General features: G+C 37.6%; 2 protein-coding genes across 3 annotated transcripts in view; one reads left to right on the forward strand and one right to left on the reverse strand.

The window, feature by feature from the left end:
* Nucleotides 1–1,462: 1,462 nt before the first annotated feature.
* On the reverse strand, nt 1,463–17,297 carry tdrd1 (tudor domain containing 1). The gene is made up of 26 exons (XM_014470761.2): nt 17,274–17,297; nt 16,843–16,998; nt 16,683–16,723; nt 15,710–15,770; nt 15,358–15,472; nt 14,539–14,605; nt 14,369–14,449; nt 14,100–14,279; nt 13,432–13,575; nt 12,940–13,105; nt 12,768–12,851; nt 12,512–12,688; nt 12,322–12,429; nt 10,908–11,078; nt 10,576–10,833; nt 9,522–9,653; nt 9,273–9,380; nt 8,491–8,658; nt 6,941–7,249; nt 6,751–6,867; nt 6,539–6,667; nt 4,983–5,150; nt 3,935–4,303; nt 3,367–3,432; nt 3,242–3,285; nt 1,463–1,534 (listed from the first exon to the last, which is right to left on the reverse strand). The coding sequence occupies exons 2-26, from the start codon at nt 16,982–16,984 to the stop codon at nt 1,463–1,465; spliced, it is 3,477 nt and encodes a 1,158-aa protein (XP_014326247.1). The 5' UTR covers nt 16,985–16,998; nt 17,274–17,297.
* A 2,023-nt stretch (nt 17,298–19,320) lies between these two features.
* ccdc186 (coiled-coil domain containing 186) overlaps nt 19,321–26,696 on the forward strand; it is a 28,695-nt gene continuing 21,319 nt past the window's right edge. For both annotated transcript variants that reach the window (XM_023341549.1, XM_023341550.1), the window contains exons 1-4: nt 19,321–19,451; nt 22,077–22,974; nt 23,799–23,925; nt 26,496–26,624. In XM_023341549.1, the coding sequence (XP_023197317.1) occupies nt 22,097–22,974; nt 23,799–23,925; nt 26,496–26,624 (1,134 nt within the window). In that variant the 5' untranslated portion in view covers nt 19,321–19,451; nt 22,077–22,096. The remainder of the gene's footprint in view (nt 19,452–22,076; nt 22,975–23,798; nt 23,926–26,495; nt 26,625–26,696) is intronic.

Below are 26,696 nucleotides of genomic sequence, written 5' to 3' on the forward strand. Positions count from 1 at the left end.
TGATCAGATTTGCAGATTCTGTGACATTAAAAAGTGGTTCAACTTGTGTGTTTGTGTCCAAAAATACAATAATCTTCCACACTTATCTGATTCAAGTCTTTTTATTATTTCTTCTATCAAGCTTGTGCAAATCTTCCATGTTTCACCAGTTCAGTGGTAAAGTCTGCAGACTGCAAAGTGACATTTTCTTACTCTTTATTTCTTGAGGTGACTGAAATGATGAAAGTATAGTACCAGCATCAGCACTCTTAGCAACAACTTAATTTTGACGTATTGCAAATTGTCTTGTGTTACAACAGCTTACATATCTTTAGCCATGGTTTTATGGTTAAACAAAAATAAATATCACGATCCATAGATTCTAGAAAACAGGGTCAAAATCACATTTTAAATTATAATTCACCAGTCTCCCATAAAGTATTTTATCAATTGGAAAGCTATAATTTGGTTGACTAACATTTTACTGTTTATTTATAAGACTCACAAAAACATAACACATTCTAACATCCAAGTCAAATTTGTTAAGTTATTTTAAAAGGACAGATGTTTGTGAAGCTGTGGTTTCGTACCAAAATACAATCATATATATGACTTTTTTTTTTCTTTCTGCTACCTTTCATTTTATTAATATGTATATTTTTCTTTCTTGAATGTAATTGTTTTGCTTTTAATTTATTAAAATCAAAAACTAAAACCAATGACATGAAAAGAAGAGTGTTTTTGTACCATTATTCTGTGGTGGACATACAGCTTAAAAACAAAAACTTAAACCTAATTTATTCTTTTTTTGAAACAATGCTGGGGGTTATTTTGTAACTTTTGATCAGTTTCTAACAGTAGCATGTTGTTGTAGGTTCCATGTTGCTGATAGTGGAGGGATGGGATTACCAAACTGACCACAACACCTAAGATTTTTGACCAATCATTCCTGTTTGCCCTGGTCCACTTCACAAAGCTCTTCCATGTTCTCTATTGTCGACACATTTTCCTAATATCTATCAGCAATCTAGTACAGATATTCTTTTTTTTGAGTGTGTAGAATACAGCGACCAAGGCAAATAAAGAGAAAAAACAAGGACAGAATCTGCATGTAGAACTTAATTTTTAGAAAGGTAAATTTTATTGTTAATTGTTCAATAGCAAAAAAAAAAAAAAAAAAGGAAAAAAACTGACCCATCTATAGAATGAAAACATTTTATCCTCATCACCTTTCAGTAAAACTTAAACATAATGCAAATCGGCTGAACTCCCGATTTGCATGTGAAAATAGATGGCAGCACAACTTGCGTAAGCAGGGAAGTGGGCACTTAATGAGAACGGAGGCTGAACATGCCTCTGGTTTTTGATTTTCACACAAGTGTAAAACTATCTGGTGCATCCTGAGATTTTAAAACCAGAAACAAACAAAACTTTAGAGTTTAAAAAAAAAAAAAAAAAAAAGATGAACAAGTTAGGTATAATCTTATTTAATCTGTCCAACCAACTGCTTGATGAGAGCAAGCTGCAGCTGCATCACCTGCTCCAGATTGCTGATCTGTTAATAGTAAGCAAAGGTTTAAATGTACATTTTCCAGTTGGTATTAATTTAATACACTGCTCAAAAAAATAAAGGGAACACTTAAACAACACAATATAACTCCAAGTAAATCAAACTTCTGTGAAATCAAACTGTCCACTTAGGAAGCAACACTGATTGACAATCAATTTCACCTGCTGTTGTGCAAATGGAATAGACAACAGGTGGAAATTATTGGCAATTAGCAAGACACACTCAATAAAGGAGTGGTTCTGCAGTTGGGACCACAGACCACTTCTCAGTACCTATGCTGTCTGGCTGATGTTTTGGCCAGTTTTGAATGTTGGTGGTGCTTTCACACTCGTGGTAGCATGAGACGGACTCCACAACCCACACAAGTGGCTCAGGTAGTGCAGCTCATCCAGGATGGCACATCAATGCGAGCTGTGGCAAGAAGGTTTGCTGTGTGTGTCAGCGTAGTGTCCAGAGGCTGGAGGCGCTACCAGGAGACAGGCCAGTACACCAGGAGACGTGGAGGAGGCCGTAGGAGGGCAACAACCCAGCAGCAGGACCGCTACCTCCGCCTTTGTGCAAGAAGGAACAGGAGGAGCACTGCCAGAGCCCTGCAAAATGACCTCCAGCAGGCCACAAATGTGCATGTGTCTGCACAAACGGTTAGAGACCGACTCCATGAGGATGGTATGAGGGCCCGACGTCCACAGATGGGGGTTGTGCTCACAGCCCAACACCGTGCAGGACGCTTGGCATTTGCCAGAGAACACCAGGATTGGCAAATTCGCCACTGGCGCCTTGTGCTCTTCACAGATGAAAGCAGGTTCACACTGAGCACATGTGACAGACGTGACAGAGCCTGGAGACGCCGTGGAGAGCGGTCTGCTGCCTGCAACATCCTTCAGCATGACCGGTTTGGCAGTGGGTCAGTAATGGTGTGGGATGGCATTTCTTTGGAGGGCCGCACAGCCCTCCATGTGCTCACCAGAGGTAGCCTGACTGCCATTAGGTACCGAGATGAGATCCTCAGACCCCTTGTGAGACCATATGCTGGTGTGGTTGGCCCTGGGTTCCTCCTAATGCAGGACAATGCTAGACCTCATGTGGCTGGAGTGTGTCAGCAGTTCCTGCAAGATGAAGGCATTGAAGCTATGGACTGGCCAGCCCGTTCCCCAGACCTGAATCCGATTGAGCACATCTGGGACATCATGTCTCGCTCCATCCACCAACGTCACGTTACACCATAGACTGTCCAGGAGTTGGCGGATGCTTTAGTCCAGGTCTGGGAGGAGATCCCTCAGGAGACCATCCGCCACCTCATCAGGAGCATGCCCAGGCATTGTAGGGAGGTCATACAGGCACGTGGAGGCCACACACAATACTGAGCCTCATTTTGACTTGTTTTAAGGACATTACATTAAAGTTGGATCAGTGTGTAGTGTTATTTCACTTTCATTTTGTGTGTGGCTCCAAATCCAGGCCTCCATTGGTTAATAAATTTAATTTCCATTGATGATTTTTGTGTGATTTTGTTGTCGGCACATTCAACTTTGTACAGAACGAAGTATTCAATGAGAATATTTCTTTCATTCAGATCTAGGATGTGTTATTTGAGTGTTCCCTTTATTTTTTTGAGCAGTGTAATAAAACAATCATTTACCAAAATGAAAAACAATATTTGTTTTACTTTATTACCAAAATATGTAATCTTACCTGTTTTTTGAGGCTCTGACAGCAGCAAGCATAGACTTTATGATCTAGAAGTAAGAAGGAAATTAATATTTTTATAGCAGATGAAACAATGTGTTAACTTAGATTTTGTTTTAATGTTTACATACCAGAACCATTCAAATGATTTTGGTACGGCGGCTCCATTTGGTCAATAATCTTCTTCACTGAATCTTCTGAAAGGGAAAATAATCTGATTAAAATTCACAACTCTTACAGGTGCATATAGCAATAGATTCATAATTTATATTCATGAAGTGACTCTTTTTACACTGATTTATCTCTAAGTCAATTATGGTTTACAGTTACAAAAAAAAATAATAATTTTCCATTTGATTACAAAAGTAAGAATTTTTCAAAATAAAAAAAAAGTATGTGAGAACAGCAGTCTAACTCTCCCTGTTCATCTTTTCACTGTTGAAAGCAGAATAAGACCAAGCAACCCGCCAGGGTAGAGAGGATTTTAGGCCAAAATAGGTCATGCGACTAATCTGCATCGTGCAATATTAACACATTAAAATGTTTAGATTAATTTCACGTGTTAACGTTGACAGAACTAGTTTACATTTTCATGGAAACTGAATTTTGGGTTTTAAAATTAACAGAACACAAAATATCTCACTGGCGGTAAATGATCTGCTCCTTAAAATTAATTTCTGATCTTCTATCTCCGCCTACCGCAGACTGGTGCTCCAGAAACAATTGTCAGCTCAGCCGGCTTCGTAGACCCAGTGGTATCAACTGGTGCTGGTTTGTGTTCCAGCTCTAACTGGGGCTCGGGGACAAGTTTGGACTGGGGGCCGTCAGGAACACCTGGAGCGTCGTCAAGCTTCTGGTTGGTGTCTGGGTTGGTCTTGTTGAAAGCATTCAGCTTATCCAGAACCAGAGAGGTCAGCTGAACTCCATCTCTCTCAGCAGGCAGAGTGAGAGACAGAGCATTAGCAAAGCCATCAAAGGACTGGACTTTGGCTAGGACGGCATTCACCAGCTCAGCTCGACACGCCTGCAGCACTTCTTCTGGCCACTGTTCTGGAAAGTTTTCTCCACCTTTTAATGCAGGACACCAAACAGTTACTAGAGTGAATTTACTTAGATCAGGGATGTCAAACTCATTTTCGTTTTGGGCCAAATCAAGAATATGAAGGCTCTTAAAGGGCCGGTTGTGCCAGAATGTATTGATAAAACCCATTCACAAACTGTTAAAATATCAATGAATTCTTAAAATTAAATAATATTACTGAACATCTTTTCTGTCCCTCCAGAATTTCGTAATATTTTTTTGCAATAAAAAGTATTTGTGGTAGTAATTAGGAAATATTTGCACTTATTTATGATGGTAAATTTGATGTTTTGTTACTGGCTGTATAGATCATGGACTATAATCTGACATCAATTAAGGCTGAGGCAGCTGCTTAGTACAAGTAAAGTTTTTGACAATTTTTGAGAAAAATCTGCAATAAACTCCCAATTATTAGCTCAGAAAAGTGCTGGGATTTGTCGATTTTGTGTGAATTTCCATGATAATCCTAAAGAAACTGGAGGGACTGATTGATATAATTTGACATTAAATGGATAAAACTGCATTAATTTGATTGTTAACATAATATTTAAGCACACTTAGTGTTTAGTCTAGAATCTAGAGGGCCACATAAAAACCACGGGCCTTGATTTTGACACATGTGACTTAGATTAAGGTTAGAAATATTCAGGACAACTTGAGCCTTACCAGCGAGGGTGCAGCGAATTATCTGGAAAGGGAGCTGCAGCAGGTGGGCAGGGATGGGCAGGATCTGGGAGGATGGGACCTTCTCAGTGTTCCCATAGTCGGCGTAGATGACGCTCAGCTCATTCTCACCAACTTCCAAGATCACAGCACGGTACCAGTTTTTATCACCTGGGATTGAAAACCCCAACATATTCTAGGTTTGCAAATCTTAAAATTACAACAGAATTACAGAGTTGTTGCTTTTTGCCATCCCTGTTTAGTATCTTCCTGCCCCAGTCCCAACAGATGAAAACCAAAAAACTCTTGAAACAGACCCTGTTGTTAGCTGGCTGTGGAATGTATGCGAAACCAGTTTCTAACTGTATGCTGTGTTTAAAGCAGTTACTACAATCACTACATACACACTAGTGTGTAATTATATCTACTTGGAGACGTGGGATTAGCAGCTTAGGTTTGCGAAAGCAACAACTGCAGGTGGAGTCTTGAAAAAGAACAGAAAAGGTGTGGAAAAACAGGAGAATGTGTTGCCGATGCAAACCCAGCACTGATCCCCATCGGGGGATCAGGAACACCTTTGGTGTTGGAAGAGTCGACTAAATTATATTAAACATGGAAGCACAGTTTGTACATTTTTAAAATATCCTACTCAGCTGCATAATTCTATAAATTATGCTATTTTTAATACTTGAACAGTCTTTCCTTCCTTTCTTTTACTGTACATTCTTTTTTAAATTATTTTACATTGTGTGAATCTAGATGCTTCCATTTCCCCTATTTATGCTGCTGGTACATCTGAATTTCTGCAATGAGGAACAATAAAGGATATTTCTGCTCTAGGGCTTGACTCTAGAGCAGAGTCAAGCCCTTTTTTGACAACAGGGCCAAAAAAGATTTCACGATATAAGCGTTCCATATCAGTCAGTATCAATAATTGATTAGTTTTTTTGTTTTAAATATCTACAGACTGGTGGTGTGATCTTTCCTCTTGTCTACAGTTTTCACTCCACACCGTTGAGAGCCCACTGCACTGAACCCCACTGAAAACCTCATGGTTTTTCCACCAAATATTGATTTCTGGACTCTTCCTGAGGTAAAACATTATTATTGTTCTTTCTAAATGAATATGAACTTGTTTTCTTTGCATTATTTGAGGTCTGGAAGCACTGCATCTTTTTATTTTGACCATTTCTCATTTTCTGTAAATAAATACTACATTTTTGCTTGGAATTTCAGAAACATGTTGTCAGTAGTTCATAGAATTAAAAAAATGTTTTTACTCAAACATATACCTATAAAAAGTCTCTGAATTTTTTCCAGAGCTGTACATTACTGATTTATTGTCCAGTCCTATTCTGTTCTATTCTACTGTATTGTTAGTGATCTGTCTGTAGTTTTATGTCAGCAGCACCCTGTAGTGGAAGCCAGTTTTATAAACAAATCACAGCAGATTTTCATGCGCCTGGCCTACAGTTGAGTTTTGCAAGCCATCCACATTCCTTTTTCGCAAATATAGACAACAAGCAATTAAGTTGAAACTGATTCGCCACTATCTTTACCAGAAAACTGAGCGCAACATGCAGCCCCGGCAGACGGTCTGCTCTTCATCCCTGTGGATAAAGTGCCCTGGTAGATGCTGCAGTAGGCGGCCACTTCCTTCATCACCTCCTGGAGCTTGTTCTGGTCGACTACAAAACAGAAATAGTTACAAAAAAAACAACAGTGCATTTAATAAAGTTTCTGTTTTTAGCAATGGAGTGGATGTTCTCACTTTGCGTAGGGCCGAGGACGTAGAAGAGAGAAGGACTAATGACTCCTGCGACGTACGGCTGAAAGCTCTCATTCAGAGGCAGCTCCACTGTCTTCCAGTCAACTGGGAAACCTGCGACTGGAACCAAATACAGTATGTTAAAAACACCATCTGGAGGAAAAATAAATAAAGGTTCAGCATTTTATCTCACTTTCTGATGCCACAGCTGTTTGAATTCCACCTGCCACTTCAACGCTGTCCTCTTGTTCATTCCCACCATTTTCTTTTGTCGTCGTGGATTCTACCTGTTCATGCTTCGCTCCGACAGGTACTCCGATCGCTTTGGCCATCTGCTCAGCAATGAGAGCCGCTGCGATGTTCTGACCTCTGCTAATGACCTCCAGGCCATAGCCCTGCTCCGTGACGGAGAGGACCCGGGCGCTTAGCTGCTCCCCATCCAGCAGGTTCTGGAACCAGAGCAGGGCTTCGCTGCTCCACTCTGACCCAATAGGATCCACACCTGAATCCACACAAATCCAGAAATATAGCATGCATGCTCCCGTCGAGCTAAAGTAAGAAATCTATTCAAAGAAAAAAATGCACATCACTTTAAAATTTTGATTTTAGGATAATAACGGCAATCATTCAAGTCAGTCTGTCTCAAACTGGTGGTTCACGGGCGCCCCCTAGTGGTCTGTAAGGTACGGCATGCAATCAACCGTTAATTTGCTGTGACTTGAGCTCAAAGTGCGACGCATACAGCTAGCTTACCAAACGTTTGTGTTTAAAAATAATGGATAAATGGCTTAAACCGGGTCACTCAAAAGAAAAGCTGAAAAAAACAATGGAAAGAAAACAACATGACAACTTATGACTGGAGGAAGTCAAGCCTGCCGAGAGTATTGATGTCCTTCACGAGCGATTCGACTCTTTTGAGCGGCTCTAAGCCATGACCAGGTCTCAGTTAGTGACAACTGCTTTTTTTATGACTTTGCTTGCTTATAATAACAGCTATTGCTATTTTTATTCAATTAAACGGTGATTTAATTGTCAAATAAATACAACTGATAAAAATGGGTAGATAATTTTATATTTAATGGTGCAGAAGAATATTTTCGTTTCTTTTATTGTGCTTCTAAATTACAAATAGCCTTAAATGATGCTATTGCACACAGCACGTATTTCTATGCGTTTGATATAATTTTAAAATGTACAATCTACACTTTCAGAATATGTAAATAACTCAAAAGTTATTTACATAACTTTTGAGTTATTTAGCTGTCATGTGGAATGTTAGACTGTCCTTTGCAAATGCAATGTATCACTTTTACACGAATGTGCTGAGTGTTCTTAGAGGAAAAAAAACCCAAACCTCCTGAAAGAGAAGAGAAAAGGCAGGAATACTTAAAATGATAGATATTTATTTATCTATCTATCATTTTAGATAAATGATAGATAAATAGCAATGACTTGTTCATGGTTTTGGTCACATTTACAAAACAGCACCACTTCTCATTAGTTAAGACACTAATAGTTTCATTTCAGGTTGAATATATTTAGATGTGTGTCTGTGAATGTTTGTTAAATGGGTTAATTGGTCCTCAGCCTGAAAAAAATTGAGAAACCCCGATTTAAGTTAACAGAGACAAAAACTGTATTTATAATTCACTGAAAGCATTAGTAAATGTCTATTTGGAAAAAAACATGCTCATTTATCACATGTAAACTCTGAGATAGTCTGCTGGTTGTTATTGTTTTTACCTGCAAGCCAGCAGCAAACAGCCTGGAAAGGGAGTGTCAGGAGTTTAGGTGTGATGGATCGAAGGTGGCTGCTTTTAGCAGTCATGTTGTGACCGTAATCCACTAAATATACGCCAACGTCGTCACCGGACCGTCCGTTCACCAAAGCTCGGCACCAAGATCCACTGCCTTTGTGGAAATAAAGGGCGTAATGAAAAAACTCACATCAGAAAACAGTGAAACAAAAAATATTGGTACTGGGAAGCAAATTAAAGATGCAAAGATGATTCACAAATTTCTCTTTTTAAATAAAAATCAATAAAATCAATGGCATCCCCAAATATGGGTAAAAGATTATATATAGTCATTAGCGGAAATGTTTGGATTTTAGTGATTTATAGTTTAACTTTTAATACAACTTCCATAAATAAATAAAAAATTTGAACTTGAGGTGCAAATTTGAATCGGCTGAGTTTTCCCTCTACTGAACACAAATACTAAATTATGAAATATAATATGTATACATATGGCCAGGAACACCTTAACAGGTGGTCAACAAGCTTCCAGCACAATTCTGACTAATATTTGACCAAATATTTTAGATATTTCGATTTCAGGAATGGAAAAGAACATCATCAAGCGTTTCTTTTTGTGGTTGTTGCCTAAATCATCTTTTGGCATTAAAAAAGGAGAGATTTTTTTTTTACTTTTGCAAAAATTATTTTTGGAAAATGACTCAGGCCGTTATTTTACAAAGGTGACAATATTTCAATCCTGTTCTGATTGTATAAAGACATTCTCACCAGAAAATGGAGCACAGCACGGTTCTCCCACTTTGGGAAAGTAAGGAGAAGCTTCCCCCTCACAGTGCTGCTTTAACTGAGCCTCCAGCTCCATGAACTTCTTCAACCCTGAAAAAAAGATAATTTCAACGCCAGAAGACACCCGGCTTCAACTTGTAGAAATGTAAACTTTGTTCAGGGGCTTTTTCAATCAGAATCAGACTTATTTTTTTATTGATCAGTATTGTCGGCCTTGTAAAGAAGCTCCACCTTCTGGATCAGCGAGGCGGCAGTAGAACCTTCCAGGACTCTCCACGATGCTGGTGAACAGTGTCACCGTCTGGCCATCGGAGGGAAGCTCAGCAGAAGTCCAAACCAGAGGTTCAGGCACGGCAGGAGGCACTAAGGAGATTTCAAACAGAATTATCACACATGCTCTAAAAGACTGTAAATATTACAATCAAATTAGAAAATTATTAGTTAAATAACATGCAGGCTCACCAGTTTGTAGCCTAGTGATGCTGCATGTAATGCATAAATAAAACAAAGCATTGCTCAAAACTAAAAGGGTTTTTATCCGTTTTCTCAATACAATTCAAGCACTTTTAAAGCATATTCAATGCAAGTTTTCAAACTTTTTCAGCACCACAAAACAAATGAACTAAAAAAGTGATTAAATTCAGTATTACTCAACATTTATTGCTGTTATTCTACATTCTACAGCCAGCAGAGACAACATTTTATGTTTTGAAATGTCTCTCTCACATCTGACCAAGAACAAAACACTAATAAAAAAAATCCCCCAATTTTAATAACATAAAATATAAGACCACCTTTATTTCTATTACACAGATCAATAAGTCATTGAGCCATTAGGAATAATAGTAATTAAAACCTATATAAACAAATTGTGTTTAAGACAAGTGATCTTGCTCAAATTAAATGCTAAAACAGCATACAAAGCAAATTACAAAAAAAATCTTAAGTTTTTTAGCACTTAGCAAATAGAAACAATTATTTTAATTCTATCTAAAATAAAAACAAAAGTTTAGTCTGACTTAACTTCAAATAGTGAGAAACGTGAGTTGAAAATTGTGCTTTTTGTAAAAAATATTTGGTTTGAACTGTAAATAATGTCTTCCTATTTTAGGCTTTTAATCAACATTCGATTGCCTTTTATTACCAAACTGAACAGTTTGAATATGAAGCACTTTCAAGCACTTTCCAAACCTTTAAAAATCCTTCAAGCATTTTCAGGGATTTCAAGCATCCATTCAAACCCTGAACTACTGTAAGTACAGTTTAAAGTAATTTCTTTGCCCACCACTTGTCTCTGCAGGTGCAGTCGTCTCCTCAGCCGGCAGGTTAGCAGAGGCAGAGTCGGAAGCAGGTGTGGCGTAGCATGCAGTAATCAGGAGCTCAGCGAAATCAACCTGAGGATCACTGGCCTCATCTACCATGGACACCAGCGTCTTTCCCTCCTGCACTCCATGGATCTTCAGTCGAAGTAATCTGTTTGACAGCTGACACTGCAGCGACAAAATGCAATCCCTCGACCAGTTCTCCCCAACAGGATGCACTCCTTAAAGAAGAGCAAAGATTATTGGTATCAGAATAAAATGTAATCAAATGTAAATTCAAATGCTCTGACCATACCTGCTAGAGCACATAGGATAGCCTGCATTGGGATGGTCAGGAGTGCAGGGGTAATCGGGAGCAACTGGCTTAAATCGACCTCCTCAGAATTGCCAAAATCGAGGTAGGCGACACACACTCGTTCCTCTGATGGATAAGCCAGAACTTTCGCCCTGTACCACTGCTTGTCCTCTGAAAAAGGAGGAAGTCTCAGAAAAATCAAAGGTGCATTTACATATTTACATTTCATTTTAAATAAACTGTCATTATAGATTTCCAGTGTGAAAATAGAACACTATGATGCATCTTTAATATAGTATTTACAGTAAAACTCATCCTGGTACACAATCATTGACTCATATGTCAAAAAACAGTAGGATAAATCAATTAGCTTTAAATCAATTAATTTTCAAATTTTAATTATTTCATTTTTAGAAAATCTGATTTTTTTTCCCCCACCAATGCACTCCTTGGGTGTCCATAGTTCAGAGTGATGTCAGCGCCGCCATCTTGTTTGACAAGCATGTTCTGCAGCTTCTATTTAATTCAGGTCAACTCTACAACAAAATACTAGGGCCAATGCCAAAAAAATTCTTACTTTAGTAAAGAATGCAAGAAAATACATTTTAAAAACAGAAATCAAACCTGGTATGATTTTTTTAAGCCATAATCACCCACTAGAATTAATCCTTTCACATATTCTTTCTTTAATATTTTTATATCCTGTAAAAATGTACTGAAATCAGGTAAGTGGAAAACATAAAAAATTAAATAACCTGATTGCAAAAGTGTTCAAACCCTTAAACTAAAACTTTGCTGAAGAACCTTTAGATTCAATTTCAGCATCCTCTTGAGTTGTAACCTTATAGCATCCCACATCTTGATTTGGTTTTATTTCCAAAGTTTACTATGTAAACATCAGATTGTGAGGATATGAACCACTAATCAGGAACAAACTTTCAGAAAACTGAAAAATGGCCAAAACATTGACTTCTTTTAAAATGAGGAAGAACTCCTGTTCTAATAGTACAACATGGACTGATCAACTGATCAACATATCTGATGCGCATTTGCTTGGTTGTTTTGATGATGGCATTTGACAAAATGCAATTTTTATTGCATTTTGTAATAAATGCAATAAAACAAGAACTATGTCCTCCTGATTGAGCAAACAGAACGGCAACATCTGAAGTCTAGGAAATGTTTAACAAAGAAGCAAGAGGGACCTGAAATAACTTTTACATAATAAGACTTAAGTGAATGTAAAAAAAAGTGATCTTTTGCTCAAGGCAACAAATGTGCCTTGTTGCACACTTGTTTTATTTTGCAAGTGTGCAACAAGGCAGCACATTTGACCTGCCTTGTTGCTGAAATGTGCGATACACAAACTTGGCATCTCCTGTTCCCGTGATGATAATGGTCAGATGAGCCTCACCTGAGAACTGGGCACAACAAACCGTTCCAGGAGCAGGTCTGAAGTTCTGCGGGGTAGAAATCTGAGCGCAGTGATCTCTCAGCTTCAGCTGCAAATCCCGGATAAGTTCTGCAAACCAATATTTTAGTTGGATTGAGCGACACTGGCTGCAGAGGTTGGGCTTTCATTACACAGATGAAATGCGACTCACCTGCGTTCTCCACCTTCTGCACTACAAGATCACTGGGTGACACGAAGTGTGTGAGCACAACCAAGAACTGGTCTCCTACTGCCTGTGTGAGCGGCTCCGGTGGTTGAGCCCATTCATTGTCATCCTTCCCGTCAGAGAGGCGCTTGTAATTTTCAAATGATGCGCTCAACATAGCAACTTAAGGAAAACAGATCATGTAACTCTTCTTGACAATTGCAAAACGATGCAAACTGAAGTATATATGCAACTAGCGTACTTATGTCTTGCTCAGTTGGTGGCACACTTGTGGTTTCTCTTTGTCCAAATCCGTTCTTGATTAGGAATGAGCTCAGCATCATTCCTTAAATACACAAGAAGAGAGTTTCATTAAAGGATTTTACCTTCTGCAAATATGAAACTCGCATTAGATTCGCCTAAGTGACACCCACTCATTGACAGCACGATATCAACAGCGTGGACACCTTCTTTCTCCGTCGCTTCCAACAGCTTCACAGTGACAGCCTTACCAGTCAGCATCTGTCTGACGGTAATGCAGCATTCGTCTGACCATTTGTTAACCACCGGCACCACACCTGCAATCCTGCACTCCATTGCCTGTGGTGAATAATAAAAGGCAAAGTGCTGCTATCATAGAGACAGCTGCTGCATGAAATATGCACACTTCTTAAACTTCCAATTTCCACAATTCTCTGTTCTTTTTAGCTAGTTTTCAAAAAAAGGTTTGGTCAGTTTTAAACTGCCAGAAAATAACATCTTAGCCCAGCACACAATTTCCAAAAATATCTAGACATTAACTGCAAATTTTACATTTTTATTTTTACTGGGGAATTAGTATAGCGTACAAACAAGTTGGAGGTTTTTAAATTGAAAGTTAGCTGCCAGTAGTGCTAACCAAGAAATAAAAACACCTAGAGACTCACACATGGGCAGAAATGTTGAATATTAGCAGGGAGGGGTTGGATCCTTTCAATTGGGACATTCTCTTCATTGCCAAAGTCAATGTAAAGGATACTAGCTGTCTTCTTGTCAGCAGCTACAGTCTGGACCAAGCCTCTGTACCAATTCTAAGAAGAAGTAAAAACAAGATTATTGGGTAAAAGACTTCCATCCATCCATCCATCTTCTTCCGCTTATCCGGGGTCGGGTCGCGGGGGTAGCAGCTTCAGAAGGGAGGCCCAGACTTCCCTCTCCCCAGCCACTTCTTCTAGCTCCTCCGGGGGAATCCCGAGGCGTTCCCAGGCCAGCCGAGAGACATAGTCCCTCCAGCGTGTCCTGGGTCTTCCCCGGGGCCTCCTCCCAGTGGGACGTGCCCGGAACACCTCACCAGGGAGGCGTCCAGGAGGCATCCTGACCAGATGCCCGAGCCACCTCAACTGGCTCCTCTCGATGTGAAGGAGCAGCGGCTCTACTCTGAGTCCCTCCCGGATGACTGAGCTTCTCACCCTATCTCTAAGGGAGAGCCCAGCCACCCTACGGAGAAAACCCATTTCGGCCGCTTGTATCCGCAATCTCGTTCTTTCGGACTTGTCAAAGATATTAGACTGAGACATGCATCTCTCCTAATTGCATTGGGTGAAGCTCTTCTCACCTTGTCAACAGAAAACTGAACTGTGCAGACTTCTCCATCACAGGGACCGTAAGCTGTTCCTGAGGAGATGCTGCAGGTTTTCTGAAGCTCTGTGCTTATTATTTGTAGAGCTTCCAGGACCTCTGGGTCTTGAGGAAGGATGTAAAACCTGTCAGGGCTGCAGAACTCAACAACAGTGGCCTGACAGAAAAAAGTGAAAGAGACTCTTGCACTATGCAGTAGACCAATTTATGCTCAAAAGCAAAATGCAGGCAGATTTTTATTTTTACCTGAATGTCCATCCCACTGGTGATTTTAGAAGCATGTAAATCTTTTAAGTAGACCTTCTTATAGCTGGATGTTTCACTAGCCTTCAGTAATCAAATAAATATAGAAGTATATTATTTAGAGTTTTATTTTATAGTTGAAATATAACATTTCAAAGTCTTAAGTGAATTACCTTCAATTCTGCGATGTTTTCCCTGTGGCCAGTCCCTGGTAAAGCCACGTTTTCCTTGGGTTGCTCTCTTTAGATTAAGAAAAACAAAATTATACATTAATCTGGAAGTTAGGAAACACAAGCAATCTGGGTTGAGCAATGTGGATTAAAAATCTCAGACTTTTTTCATAACACATCTGATTTTAATTGATTTTTCTTGCTTTCTTTTTTTAAAAAGAAATTATAAATGAAGGATAATATTTTCAAAAAGTGGCTTTTATGTCTGTGATTTGTTTGATGAAGTGTTAGGGTTAAGATACAGGAATGTTTAATTACAAAAACAGTCTTGATATTAGCAGAATAAACATAAAATCTTACTAGAGGAACATCTTAAAATTATGAGAAAAATAATTTTCATTAAAAAAAAGCTTGGATAATAATTTTTGTGTAAATTCTAATATTATAACTTTATTCTGGTAATCTGAACACTTTATTCTTGTATTATTTCAAAATTTTTCCATATGATTATTCTTATTTCACTACAACTGTCTTCTTGTAACATTAGAACATTATTCTCATTAAAAAATAAATAAAACTTAGCCTGATTCTTATATTTTGTCATAGAGTCAATTGGAATTCAAAGTCCAAATAAATAGAAGTTATGAAACATGCTTGTCAAACAAGAGGATAGGCTTTGGGTGGGCTGACATCGCTCAGAATCTCAACTATGGAAACCATATCGGTGCATTGGTGAAAAATAAAACCCCAATTAAAAAATAAATAATCGATTAATTGATAAAAATCTATTTATCATCCAGCCCAAATGGTAACTGAACCTACCTTGCCGGTTCTGGGTCAATAGGTTTGCAGATGTGTCTGTGTTCCTTCCAGTCCTCCGTCTGACACACTGCAGAGCAATAAGGCATTTTCTTGCAGCGCTTACAGCGGAAATTCCCTGTTCGACATCAGGAAATATGATTTTACTGAAATGCATATTCAAAAGTCTGCACTAAACACCACCGATGAAATGAGTCAAACCACAAAAGTAATTTTGAGCCAAGACAGAAATTACAGAGCAATAAAAATCAACAGCACTGAGCAGCCACAGTGTGAAACCAGATTAGAGTTCTGTGTAAATACAGAGTTTATTAGGTAACGAGATTCTGGCCAACTTTTTTAACTCTAATGTTACCTTGCTGACCACAGAAGTTGCAGAAGTACACAGTAAGGGCTGGAGGAACCAATCCTGGCAACTAGAAGTGTAGAGGGAAAAATTGCACTGAAATAAAAGTTTAACTTTAATAAAACACTGACAGGAAAATGGCAGTTAGGTTAGGGAGATTAGGTGTACTACTGAGACAGACTGCGCAAGATTTGGATTTCTAATTCCCCATTTCACAAAGATCATCAACAAACTAAGTTAAAGATGGAAACCGGCAAACACAGAATGAAATTCAATTTGGTGGCCAGGACAAAAGCAAGCCTCATTTTACTCCAAAGGTTTCTAAAGTCACAAAAAAATTAATAAAATAATGAACCAGACTAGTTACCAGAAGTGGGAAACTTTTTCTTTCTTTAATTTAAAAAGCTTAAAAAGCTCCTCTGAGCGCCACACTAAATTTGTGAATCAATGAGGCAATAAGTTAAAAGTTTTTTTAAAGTAATTTTTTAGTTTCAATTTTTAGAATATTTTTTTTCCCCCTTATTTTACTTCAAACAATATACTGAGGCATGTACAGGAGATTTTATAGAATATTTTAAGTTTGGACTTGATAAGAAAATACTTTTATTTGAATATAAACAGAAATAGACCTTGTATTAATAGTCAATTATTATTCTTAATCATTAAAAGCTACATAACCCAAACATTGATGCAATCCCTGTGGCACAACTAGGTACTTGCAGATTCCAAGTACAGTTCCTGACTCTTATATTGTATTAATTAAAATAAATAAAAATGTAAGTATAACAGCACTGTATAGGAGGGGGTCAGGGCTTGGGCACCACTAATCAAATGGCTAAGAGTGGTCTTGTAAAACGTTTTTAATGCTTTAAGCTAATTGCTAAAATTATCTTTTGAGTAGTTTTTTAATGTGGAACACAAATAGCATTTATCCCGCATTTTGCTGGTATTGAACAATGCAATGAAAAGCAGGGTTACATACTGTTGAACTGGTGGCTGTGCCTGCTGGAAAACTGGCGGGACCTGGAAGAAACGTAATTTAACAAAAACTTTTCAAATTAGTATTTATTACGTGGTTGTGGTATGGAATTCATATGGGGGGGAAAACACTATCTAGGTTACACTGTTATCGGGGGATTTACCATTTCCAGCGGAGCGTACGGGCGGAGCGGCGGTCATGCTGGGGAACCTTGGCGGAGTTGATGAAGGCAAGCCCGGACTGGACGAAGGTTTCCTCAGCGGTCGGTTGGGTCGAACCGGGGTTGTAAGAAGAGTTTGTTTCATGTCTACGACCTTAACTACAAAATAATTTAGATTTAGATACTTTCTTTATACGACAATGAAATGTACGCAGCATATTTTGCCACGTTTTTGTTTTTTTTTTCATGTGGTCCTAGCCAGCTAACTCAATGTAGCTTTAAAACCAACAGATACGGCTGAAAGCTAAAATTACCTTACAAAAGTTCTTTGGTATGAAGGAACAAAACTTCCTTCATAAAACTTTTAAAAAACCGCTACTTCAACAATAAGATAAAGTATTTGCACGGTTAAAGTTTGTTATTTAATGGCCAACCTGCGTTCACGTGTTGCTTGAGAAGAAAAAAAGGGCTGCGCTTGCGTGATGACGTCAGCAAAAGGTCAAAAGTAACTGCGAACGTACGTGAACAAATTTCCTCAGGAATTGTTTTTCGATCATTTTTTTCCCTTTGTTTTGTAATAAATTTGGATTTTTCTATGTATTTATCAACGTTTAGGACTATTGTGTTATATAACTACTTAAAATTTGTTTAAGAGTACATTTTAATACAATGAAATAATGAAATTAATACAAAATAACATATTGTATTAATCAATGGGGGAAGTCTAAGAGGCCAAAAGAGACACAGTGATAATAAACACGTTGAAAACATTAAAAAAAAAGTTTAAAAAAATACACTTTATTGTAGACAAAAACAAAGAAAAAATCAGTGAACAACATAAAAATGTGAATCGGAACACATAGAGCTGAAACTGTAAAACTAAAAAGCTTATATGAGTTATTGTTTTCTTGTATTGCAAAATGTACAGTTTCTTATTTTTATTGGCTTATATATTTGTTTATATTATTTTGGTTAGGGTCAGCACTATACTGGATTACATACTCTTTCATTTTATTTTCAAAAACACAAGCAGTCAAAATTGTAAAATAAGGTGAATATTGATAAGAATTTCGCTTACCAAGGTTTTGTTATTTTACTGATGGAATCTTTTTCAGGAATCAGGGTAGTTTTCTTCCGACAATAAAACGCTGTCCACTTCCACTGCATTCTAGGTGTAAAAATTACAACCAAAAAAAAAAATAATTCAACATTTTAGTAGCAGGAAGGGCAAAGGATCTGGAGCAGTTCTAACTTTTTTCAGCATTATAATTCAGCCACCTCACAAACTGGTGTACATGTTATATTTTCTGTTGATTTTAACTGCACTAGAGCTTAAACTGACATCTGCTCACAATTGATTGTTTCAAAGCAATTTCGATCAAATTAAAAAACGCTTTATTAATCCGAAAGGGAAAATAAATATAAATCCTGAAGTCAACATTATATTTTAGGGTTAAATGTTCTGAGTTTATGTTCTAAAGTGAAAATGAAAGCAACTGCAATCCCTTTGGATTATTAACAGATTTTATTAGTTAATTCCCTGCTTACTGGGTTATATAGTTCTTTGTCTAATGTTTCATTTTCCTACTCTGTTGTTTCTCATTTTGATTTTATATATTTTTTAAATCTAAATACTAATGTATTGAAATCTTCCTTGTTGGTTATGACTGTAAAACCTTTTTTCATATCTTTTGAACAATATTTGGTTATATAAGAACAAGCTTACAAATTTTATTCACCTTTTCTTCTACAGAAAGTTTTTTTTTATGTCTTCAACAGTTTGAACATATGTATTCAGAAAAGAAAAACATAGAGTTATTTCATCCTTTAGCATTCCAGTCCTAGTGTCATCTAGTAATTTAGTCCTCTTCAGAAGATAATCCTACTTAATTTCTTTTCCATAGGCACCCTGAAGTTTGTTTTTTTTTTTCAAAGAAACTCAACCTCTTTCATTGAAGTTCTTGATTTGGGTGAAACCTTACATGCAGAATGATTGTTGCCTTTGAAGCCTTTTTCATGCAAGTCAGCGATGACAGCTCATGTTTCCTTAACCATGGCTGACTAGTGATGAATGAGTTTTAGGCACCACTCACTCCTTTGTAAAACAACCACTCTGCTCTTCAAATGTAATCTGAATAATGGAATAATATCAGCTGTTCACATTGACATTATGCCCTGAAGTAAGAATGAGAGTATCAAATGATTGTTGAAGGTCAATCTGCTTCAATGCAAGGAAGACTTTGTGATTAGTTTAGTTGCATTTAATCATTATAACCTAGATCAAAGCCAGGTACCCCCAAACACAAAACAAAGCAACTTTTTGCAAACCTACAAACCTTTGGCCACAGCTGCAATGCGGTTCACCTACATTTTACCTGGTGTGGATTTACTCGAAAATACCGGGCAGACCTGCAGGTGTACCTGTTGTTTGTGTTAACGTCAGACTGACGTCATTTGTCACTTGGCATTCATTGGTTTCTATCCTTCTCCTTCTCCTGCTGTGGCCATATTTGTTGATGTGTCATAGCATTGAGTAGTTGGGCGATCAGCTGGATAAACAGGGTGCTGTGGCCGAAATTGCACGGACATACACGATGACTCGTTGGTACCTGGTGGGTATAGCTATCTTTATCTAGCTTCATTCTGTGTCGGTGTTACACGCTAGCAGTTAGCCTCAGTTAACGTATGTGTTATCTGGGTTAGCTTAGCTAACTAGGTGAAACAGAGACGGGCTTTTAACATTAAAATATGCCAACCTAGAGCTTGGTAATAATCATACATTATGGTTTTATAGTGTTTTATTATAGCATTTGCTGTTTTAACTCGTTTTGTAGCCCGACAGTAAGCCCTGATGCCATGTCTTAGCTAACAAGGCTAGCATGCTAACAAGCCAGAGGGGCATGTACTGCTAACGTCAAATGCACCGGAATGTAAATAAAACTCCAAGCACTATTTTAAAAAAACTAATCGATTTGCTGCTTATTGTTGCACACCGATTTACTGTACTCTGAAATGTTTAATTTAATAATGAAATAATACATTCACGATGTTAATAACTCCGATGTTTGTTATGACACCTGTCAGAGGAGCATCCTTGTACGTATGCTAGCTAAACCTTTCCATTAATGGAAGCAGAGAAAACATTGTGAATGTCACAATATTACATCACATATGGAAAGCTAAGGGGAGAGCTTAAAGCTTGGTTTGCTGTGGTTTATAAGCCATATTTTTATGAAAGAACATCTAAATCGATACAAGAAGATGGTCTTCAAATGAGTGGGGTTAAATCCTGCTGGGAAGTTGTGGATTCCTTAAAAACAAGTATAGCAGTAAAATGGTTGTATTGCTGAATAAAAATGTGAAGTTGAATTAAGGTTAATAAGTTTCCTACTAACTCTGAATCATCCCATGGATTAGTAACACAGTAAATGCTGACACAGCCCCTTTCAGTGTTGGATGAACAGTTAATGATTCATACTGAGATAAAGACATTTAATTTTTTACAAGTTTAGCATGGACCTCTTTGCATGTCACCTGTTTTCTATTTCCATTATTGTTTTTTTTTTGTTTGTTTTTGGTCATAGCATACAATTTTCTTTTCTTTATGCTTTTCAAAAGGTTTATCAAATATAATAAGGAATGGTATTATGCTTGGAAATGTTTACATTAATCTGAATGTGCTTACTTGGGTTGAGAATAAATTAAAAAAATTATTTTACTCCTTGCACTTCATCTGCAGAGTATTGAAGAGGTAATGATGTTATATTTAGAACAATTTTACGCTCTTCTGAAAAGCTTTATTCAAGACAAATTTAGTCCATTTCATAAACAATAAAATAAAAACAACAAAAGAGGAGAATAAATACAACTGTAATAGAGCATGCAAACAGTTGTTACATTGTTTTAAAATTTGAGGTATTCGTTGTCAACAGAGCATTAGCTATTAAATTACTACATTTATTCATGTAGTTTCTCCAATAAGGCATAAAAAGTAGGGACACTGGTCATCATGACAGTATTGAAGATGCAGATATCTCCGTCTTGGAAGCTTTTGGAGGATTTTAAATGTGTCCTGATTTTAAATGTGTAGTTTCTTTATTACCACGTTACTGTAGTTGCACCACAAGTGAGCTGTGTTTAAAAAAATGAACAAAAAAAAAAGAATAGGCTGGAAAAATGGCCATTTGAACATATTAAATTTACGTGCAAAAATATCAGTCTGCTTGTACAACTTGCAAATCATCATCATCACACAAATCACTCCTTAAAATATGACCTAAATGTTTCACTTTACTCACAACATCCTGGTCCTTTTAATACTATAGCACCAGATTCACTGAAGGAGGTTGTAGTACACTACAGTCTAAATGATTTAATGAGATAATTAAAAGTGCAAATTAGATACATATACCGGTACTTTTTTTTTTACTACGACTAGCTGTTAGCTGTTGTGTGCAAGGCAGCCATATTTGATTTTGAAGACACTCCCTTCCCATTTTTTCCATTTTGTTTAGATTTTCTGCTGCATTCATTCACCTTAAGCTTGTGTATTTAGTTTCAAGCCAAATAGATGAACAAACAGTAAAGCTTGAGATCATCCTAAATAAAAAAGAAAAGTATCCAGATGATCAGTGTAAAAATGAGAACCTAAAGTACTAAGGCAGCTAATGGAAAACTAGATGCGACATAAACAGAAAAATACAAGGCGTTTAAAACTGTAAACAGTTAATTGTGACATATTTTGTTACATTACAGCAATGTATATTGCTACAGTATTAGCAGGTTTATACTCTATCATTCTTATGCTTTGAGACCATTATTAATACTTTAAAAATGTAGAAAAATTATGGTAAAGGCTACTGATATTTGCTTACACTTGCATCTCTAAGGATTGTTTTATTTGGTGTTGAATGAAGCTCTATAGATATATTAATCTTGAATAACTATCAGTTGTGTGATGTTTGCAGTCACACTCCTTACAGAAAAAATAATCTTGTCATTGGCGTGGCCAACAACACGCCTCTTTGGTGATTCTTGAGTCTGTCTGTGAACATTCCTTAAGTTTTTCCTTTGCTAATCGATGATCTAAGCACGTGAAGTGCAGATCAGGATGCAAATGGCACAGGGATATGACACCGATGACTTCCAGGAACTTTTAGTTCTCTGCTGATAAACGTAAACGAAATACTGAAAAAAATTTTTTTTTACTTTCTTGTTTTTGTTTTCCTCGTTGCCAGATTTGAACCGTAAGCGGAGCATGAAACATCTGGCTCCGACTACAGCTGCACAGAAAATGGAAGGATCACATAATAAATTAGCAACAGAGGAAATACGCTCTGGAGACAAGTGTCATTGTAGTATGTCGAATGTTGAAGAGGAGGAATTAATCTTTGAGAACAGTGATCATGCCGTGAAGACTTGCAATCAGGTGAAAGGTGAGAACCAGCTGGAAAGTGGATTAATCAAGACTGAAGAAGGAGCTCGGATAAGCAGTGAGCACCATCATGATGTGAGAGAGATAGCTGCTGATGTTGAAGGTGATGCTGGGAAAGTTTCTAGTGAAACTGACAGACTTCCACTTAGTCTTTCAAATGAGGCTGCTGCTGCCAGTCAGGATGTAGCAGAAAGTCCTCCTGTTATCGAAGGGACAATGGAGACCTTATTGACTTTTGACGCAACAGCTCAGCATGACAATGAGTCACCTGCTGTCGACAGCAGTCCTTCACCCTCTTCTGTCCAAAGCACTTCCAAAAACTCCCCTACAGACTCCTCCACCTCTGGGATCTCTAACGGACCGTCCACTCCGAGCTCCGACATGCTCAGCTTCTTGCCGGCCTCAAGCCCGCAGACCACCGCCAACGTCTCCATCCCCTTACAATCTTCGTCGAGCCCTTTCGACACCGACTGCAGCCGAAAGCTTATTTCCCAGATCCAGCGCTCGTTGTCGCAAGAGTCGCTGTTGGATGAGCTGGAGTCAGAGCTTTTAGCTTGTGGGTTGTCTGAAAGCGATAGCAAAGGGAAAGGGAAAGGGAGCTCCCCTGTCAATGGACTCCCAGGAGACCAGGAGGGCTGCATGGACGTCTTTGAGAAGTGTGTGCAGTACAAGTACACTCAACAGGAGAAGGCTATTCAAAGGTAAATTTCATACACACATCCTTAAAAAGTCTTAAATTCATGGAAGAAAAATGTGAGTTGGCCTTAAATACTTTAATCACAGGTCTTACATTTTGTTGTGGCAGGACTAGGTACTCTACATATGTAGATTTTTTTTTCTTATGGGACTCGTCTGTTTGGCAAATGTTGGAGTCGCTCACAGACATGTTCATTGATAAGATTTATTTGTCATTGTCATCAACAGATTACAACGAGATTGAGATTTGCTCGACTCGAGTTAAAATGCAGGTTATGTGTATATACATAATATACAATATACATATACATACATACATACATAAAAAAGATAGAGAAATTGCAATTTGTGACTCTAGTTGGTTGAACCTCCTGGTAATCAGCTGTTAATATATCCTTGCTACCTAGCTTTTCTTTTTGTCTTGATTATGGCTAAATGCAAATTTATTGCTAGACGGTTGTACACTGTTCGTCTTTGCAACTGGTTCATGTCTGTTTCCAAACCCTTACAAGGCTACTTGCATGCTGTGAAAAATAAACAAAAACTTAAGTTTGGCACAACAAACTTGTGAGAAGCATAAAGCTGCTGCCAAGAGCCACAAACAGATCTCAGAAAATTCAACTTATGCTGTGTTTGATTGTAATACAGCAGAGTCATCCAACTTTTCAGTCTTAAATTTTATCCAAGGTGGCACAAAAAGAGTCTTAAAAAGTCTTAAATTTGACTTCCTGACATTTGTAGATACCCTGTTTACCCTGCCAAGATGTAATGCACCTAAATTCTTGAAGGACTTCAAGTGTTTGAAGTCTATTTGAACTTTTTTGCTTAGGTTGCTTGAGGAGAACAAGAGACATCAAGAACTGATCCTGGGTATCTGCTCGGAAAAAGACAACATGAAGGAAGAGTTGAAGAAGAGAGCAGAAACAGAGAAGCAACACATGAGCTCCATTAAAAAGGTAATTTTTTTTCTTTTTTGGATTTGTTGAAGTGAGATTTTGCAGTAGTTGTCTTTTCTGTAGAAGGTAGATGTCATGTTGTCATGTGTTTGTGAAGAAGAAATCCTCATATTAGCTGATTTTTTTTTTTTACCAAATATATTCATATCTGTGGGAAAACCTTCAGGAGAAGTCTTTGTCGAGTTTGTTTCTGTTTTAACAAGTTGTCATTTATGAATGGCATTGTTGATCAGGGGAACTTGACAGTGATGTTTTTGTGAAGCTGCAGTGACAGTACCAGTTGCTCTAAAATCACTTTTTCTTGCTTCCTCTCTTTCTCATCCGGCATTGCAACATGTCTAACACTGTGACAAAAAAAATTAGACCATGACGAATCCCTACGAGACCTTTTACATCTTTAATGTGACATTTAATCTTTATAATTGAATGGAAAGTCAAACAAACCTGTTAGAAGCAAAGGTTATCTTAAATAAATACCACAACTATCTGTGTCCAGAGGTGTGCACACCCATAAGCTGAAACTTTGTTAAATGAAAGGGTTCTCAAAGTCTACCATATTTTCCACAACTTTCTTGCGGAAACCACCCAGATTTCATTTTTAATTTTGATCTGAACTGTTCCTAGGTTATTTTGAAAATATTTTCTTCTGGAGAAGCTGTTGTCTCTAACTTCAGCTTTCTAAGGAATTTTATTTGAAAATTTAGTTTCTTTATGATCCTTCTGCTACTTTTAATCTTTCTGCAAACTCTTATCTTTATTTAAAGGATGTCTGAAAAATCCTTCTAGGACATCTGAGCTTTTAATCAAGGCTTATCAGATTAATTTGAATTGCCGTTAAGTGTTTACCCAATCATAAAGTGGTTCAACAATGTGGGATAAAGTTCTTGACAGATTTAGTTTTTATTCTCTTGTTTTTATGACAAAAAACTCTATTTTAACAGTAGTTCGTAGACTATATGTTTATTTTTTTCTATGAGTTTATCTATGATGAAGGTGATTGCAGTCTTTCCTTACTTCATGCATGTCCTACATATCACTTTCTTAAATGTACAACACAGCAGCTTCATATTTGCAATATTTGTTGTATTGATTATTTTAGCTGTCACCTCAGCTATATAGTTCTAAAGACTATAGTTTATATTTTCATTATTTTTTTATAATATTTTGCATTGTGACTTATCAAAAAAATATAACTACTAACCTTTCTCTTGTTTTTTTAAAAAAAAAAGAATTTCTTAAACGCATATTAATTGCAGACAGGGTACAGGCTGTGTATCACTCACTGTTATTATTTAAACCCTGAGTAGTTTAGCCTGCTCTGACTGTTGTGCAAATTAGGAGACAACCCAACGGCCAAATCTTAAGCTTCACCCATCACCGCAGCTTTCCAATCCAACTCAATTTATTCCACAGTCCTGTTCAGCTGCTAATTAAGGACGTCAAACAAAGCATTCTGGAAGGGTGAAGAAAATGATATTGGGATCTAAACTCAGATGACATCATTTGTGTACATTTGTTTTGTTTTTAAATCAATTTGATTAGATTACCAAAAACTAAAGTGGTCTCCTCTTCATAGGACCTAATGTGAAATTTTAAATCACCTGTTCTCATAACTGGAACAATATCTAATGGATTTTTTTTTAATGTGTAAACATGAAGGTATACAAAAGGTATATATTTTTCTTTATTCTTTTGTTTGCACAGTGTCTGATTAAATCACATTTTGTTGTTCTTTCCAGTCTGATGTATACATTGGAGAGTTTTTTTTTTTTCAATAATGAAGATTCACACTGCAACCCGAAGTGACCCAATTGTGATTTTTTTTCTTTTTTTTTTCTTATTGCGACCTGCGATCTTTTTATGACAGTCTGAACAACACAGGTCAGATTTTTTTCAAATGCGACCCAGGCCTCTTGGATATTCGATACGTATCCGATCTCTTCAAATGAGACCTGAATTTTAACAGCCAGGTCCTGAATGTCATTGATACTCGACAAATGTCACTATTCTGCGCCCTGATACTCGCAAACTGATAGAAAAACAATCACTATGGCGGACTATAATGAGGATTAAGTTATTAATACTGGCAACTTCAAAATCACAAACTATGCTCCACTGTTAGCATCCATGTTTATGTCTGCAAACACTGAGTTTCCTTTTAATGGCAGTTGGCAAAACACAGAGCACGCTCTGTGACATTATTGCGCTCTTTACCCCACATGCGGGACAGTTTTAGGTCTTTTGTAGTTCACACTTTAGATCACATACAAGTAGCATATATTTGGAAATTTGAACGACCGCACAGTAGAAATCTGATGTGGCAAAAAATCGTAATTGGGTCACTTCAGGCAGCGGCGTGAACGTAACCTTAAGTAATATTTAGTAAAGTTTTCCTATGCCGTGTAATTTAATGCAAATCTTCTCAGGGAAATTCCTTCTGTAACAGAAAGTGTTGGTTCCATTCCTCTGTGAGCCTAATTTTCCTTCAGCCTTTTGATTCAGCTGTAATCCTGCCGCGTCAGTTAGCTCAGGTTTGGGTAGCTCAAGACGTGTTCTCCCTGTTTTTGCAGCTGGAGGGGCGGGTGGAGGAGCTTCTGAAAGAACTGAAGGAGTCGCGGGAGAAACTGATCCACCAGGAGCAATCGTCCAAAGCTGCTCTGCAGCAGCTGCATAGGGAGACCTCTCACAGGATAGAACAGGTTTGACTGTATATGAAACTAATCTCAAACTGTATCCAACCCTTATTTTGCATTTCTGGCATGACTCCGCTT

Source organism: Xiphophorus maculatus, chromosome 10 (assembly GCF_002775205.1).
Source record: "Xiphophorus maculatus strain JP 163 A chromosome 10, X_maculatus-5.0-male, whole genome shotgun sequence".
Classification (NCBI taxonomy): Eukaryota; Metazoa; Chordata; class Actinopteri; order Cyprinodontiformes; family Poeciliidae; genus Xiphophorus; species Xiphophorus maculatus.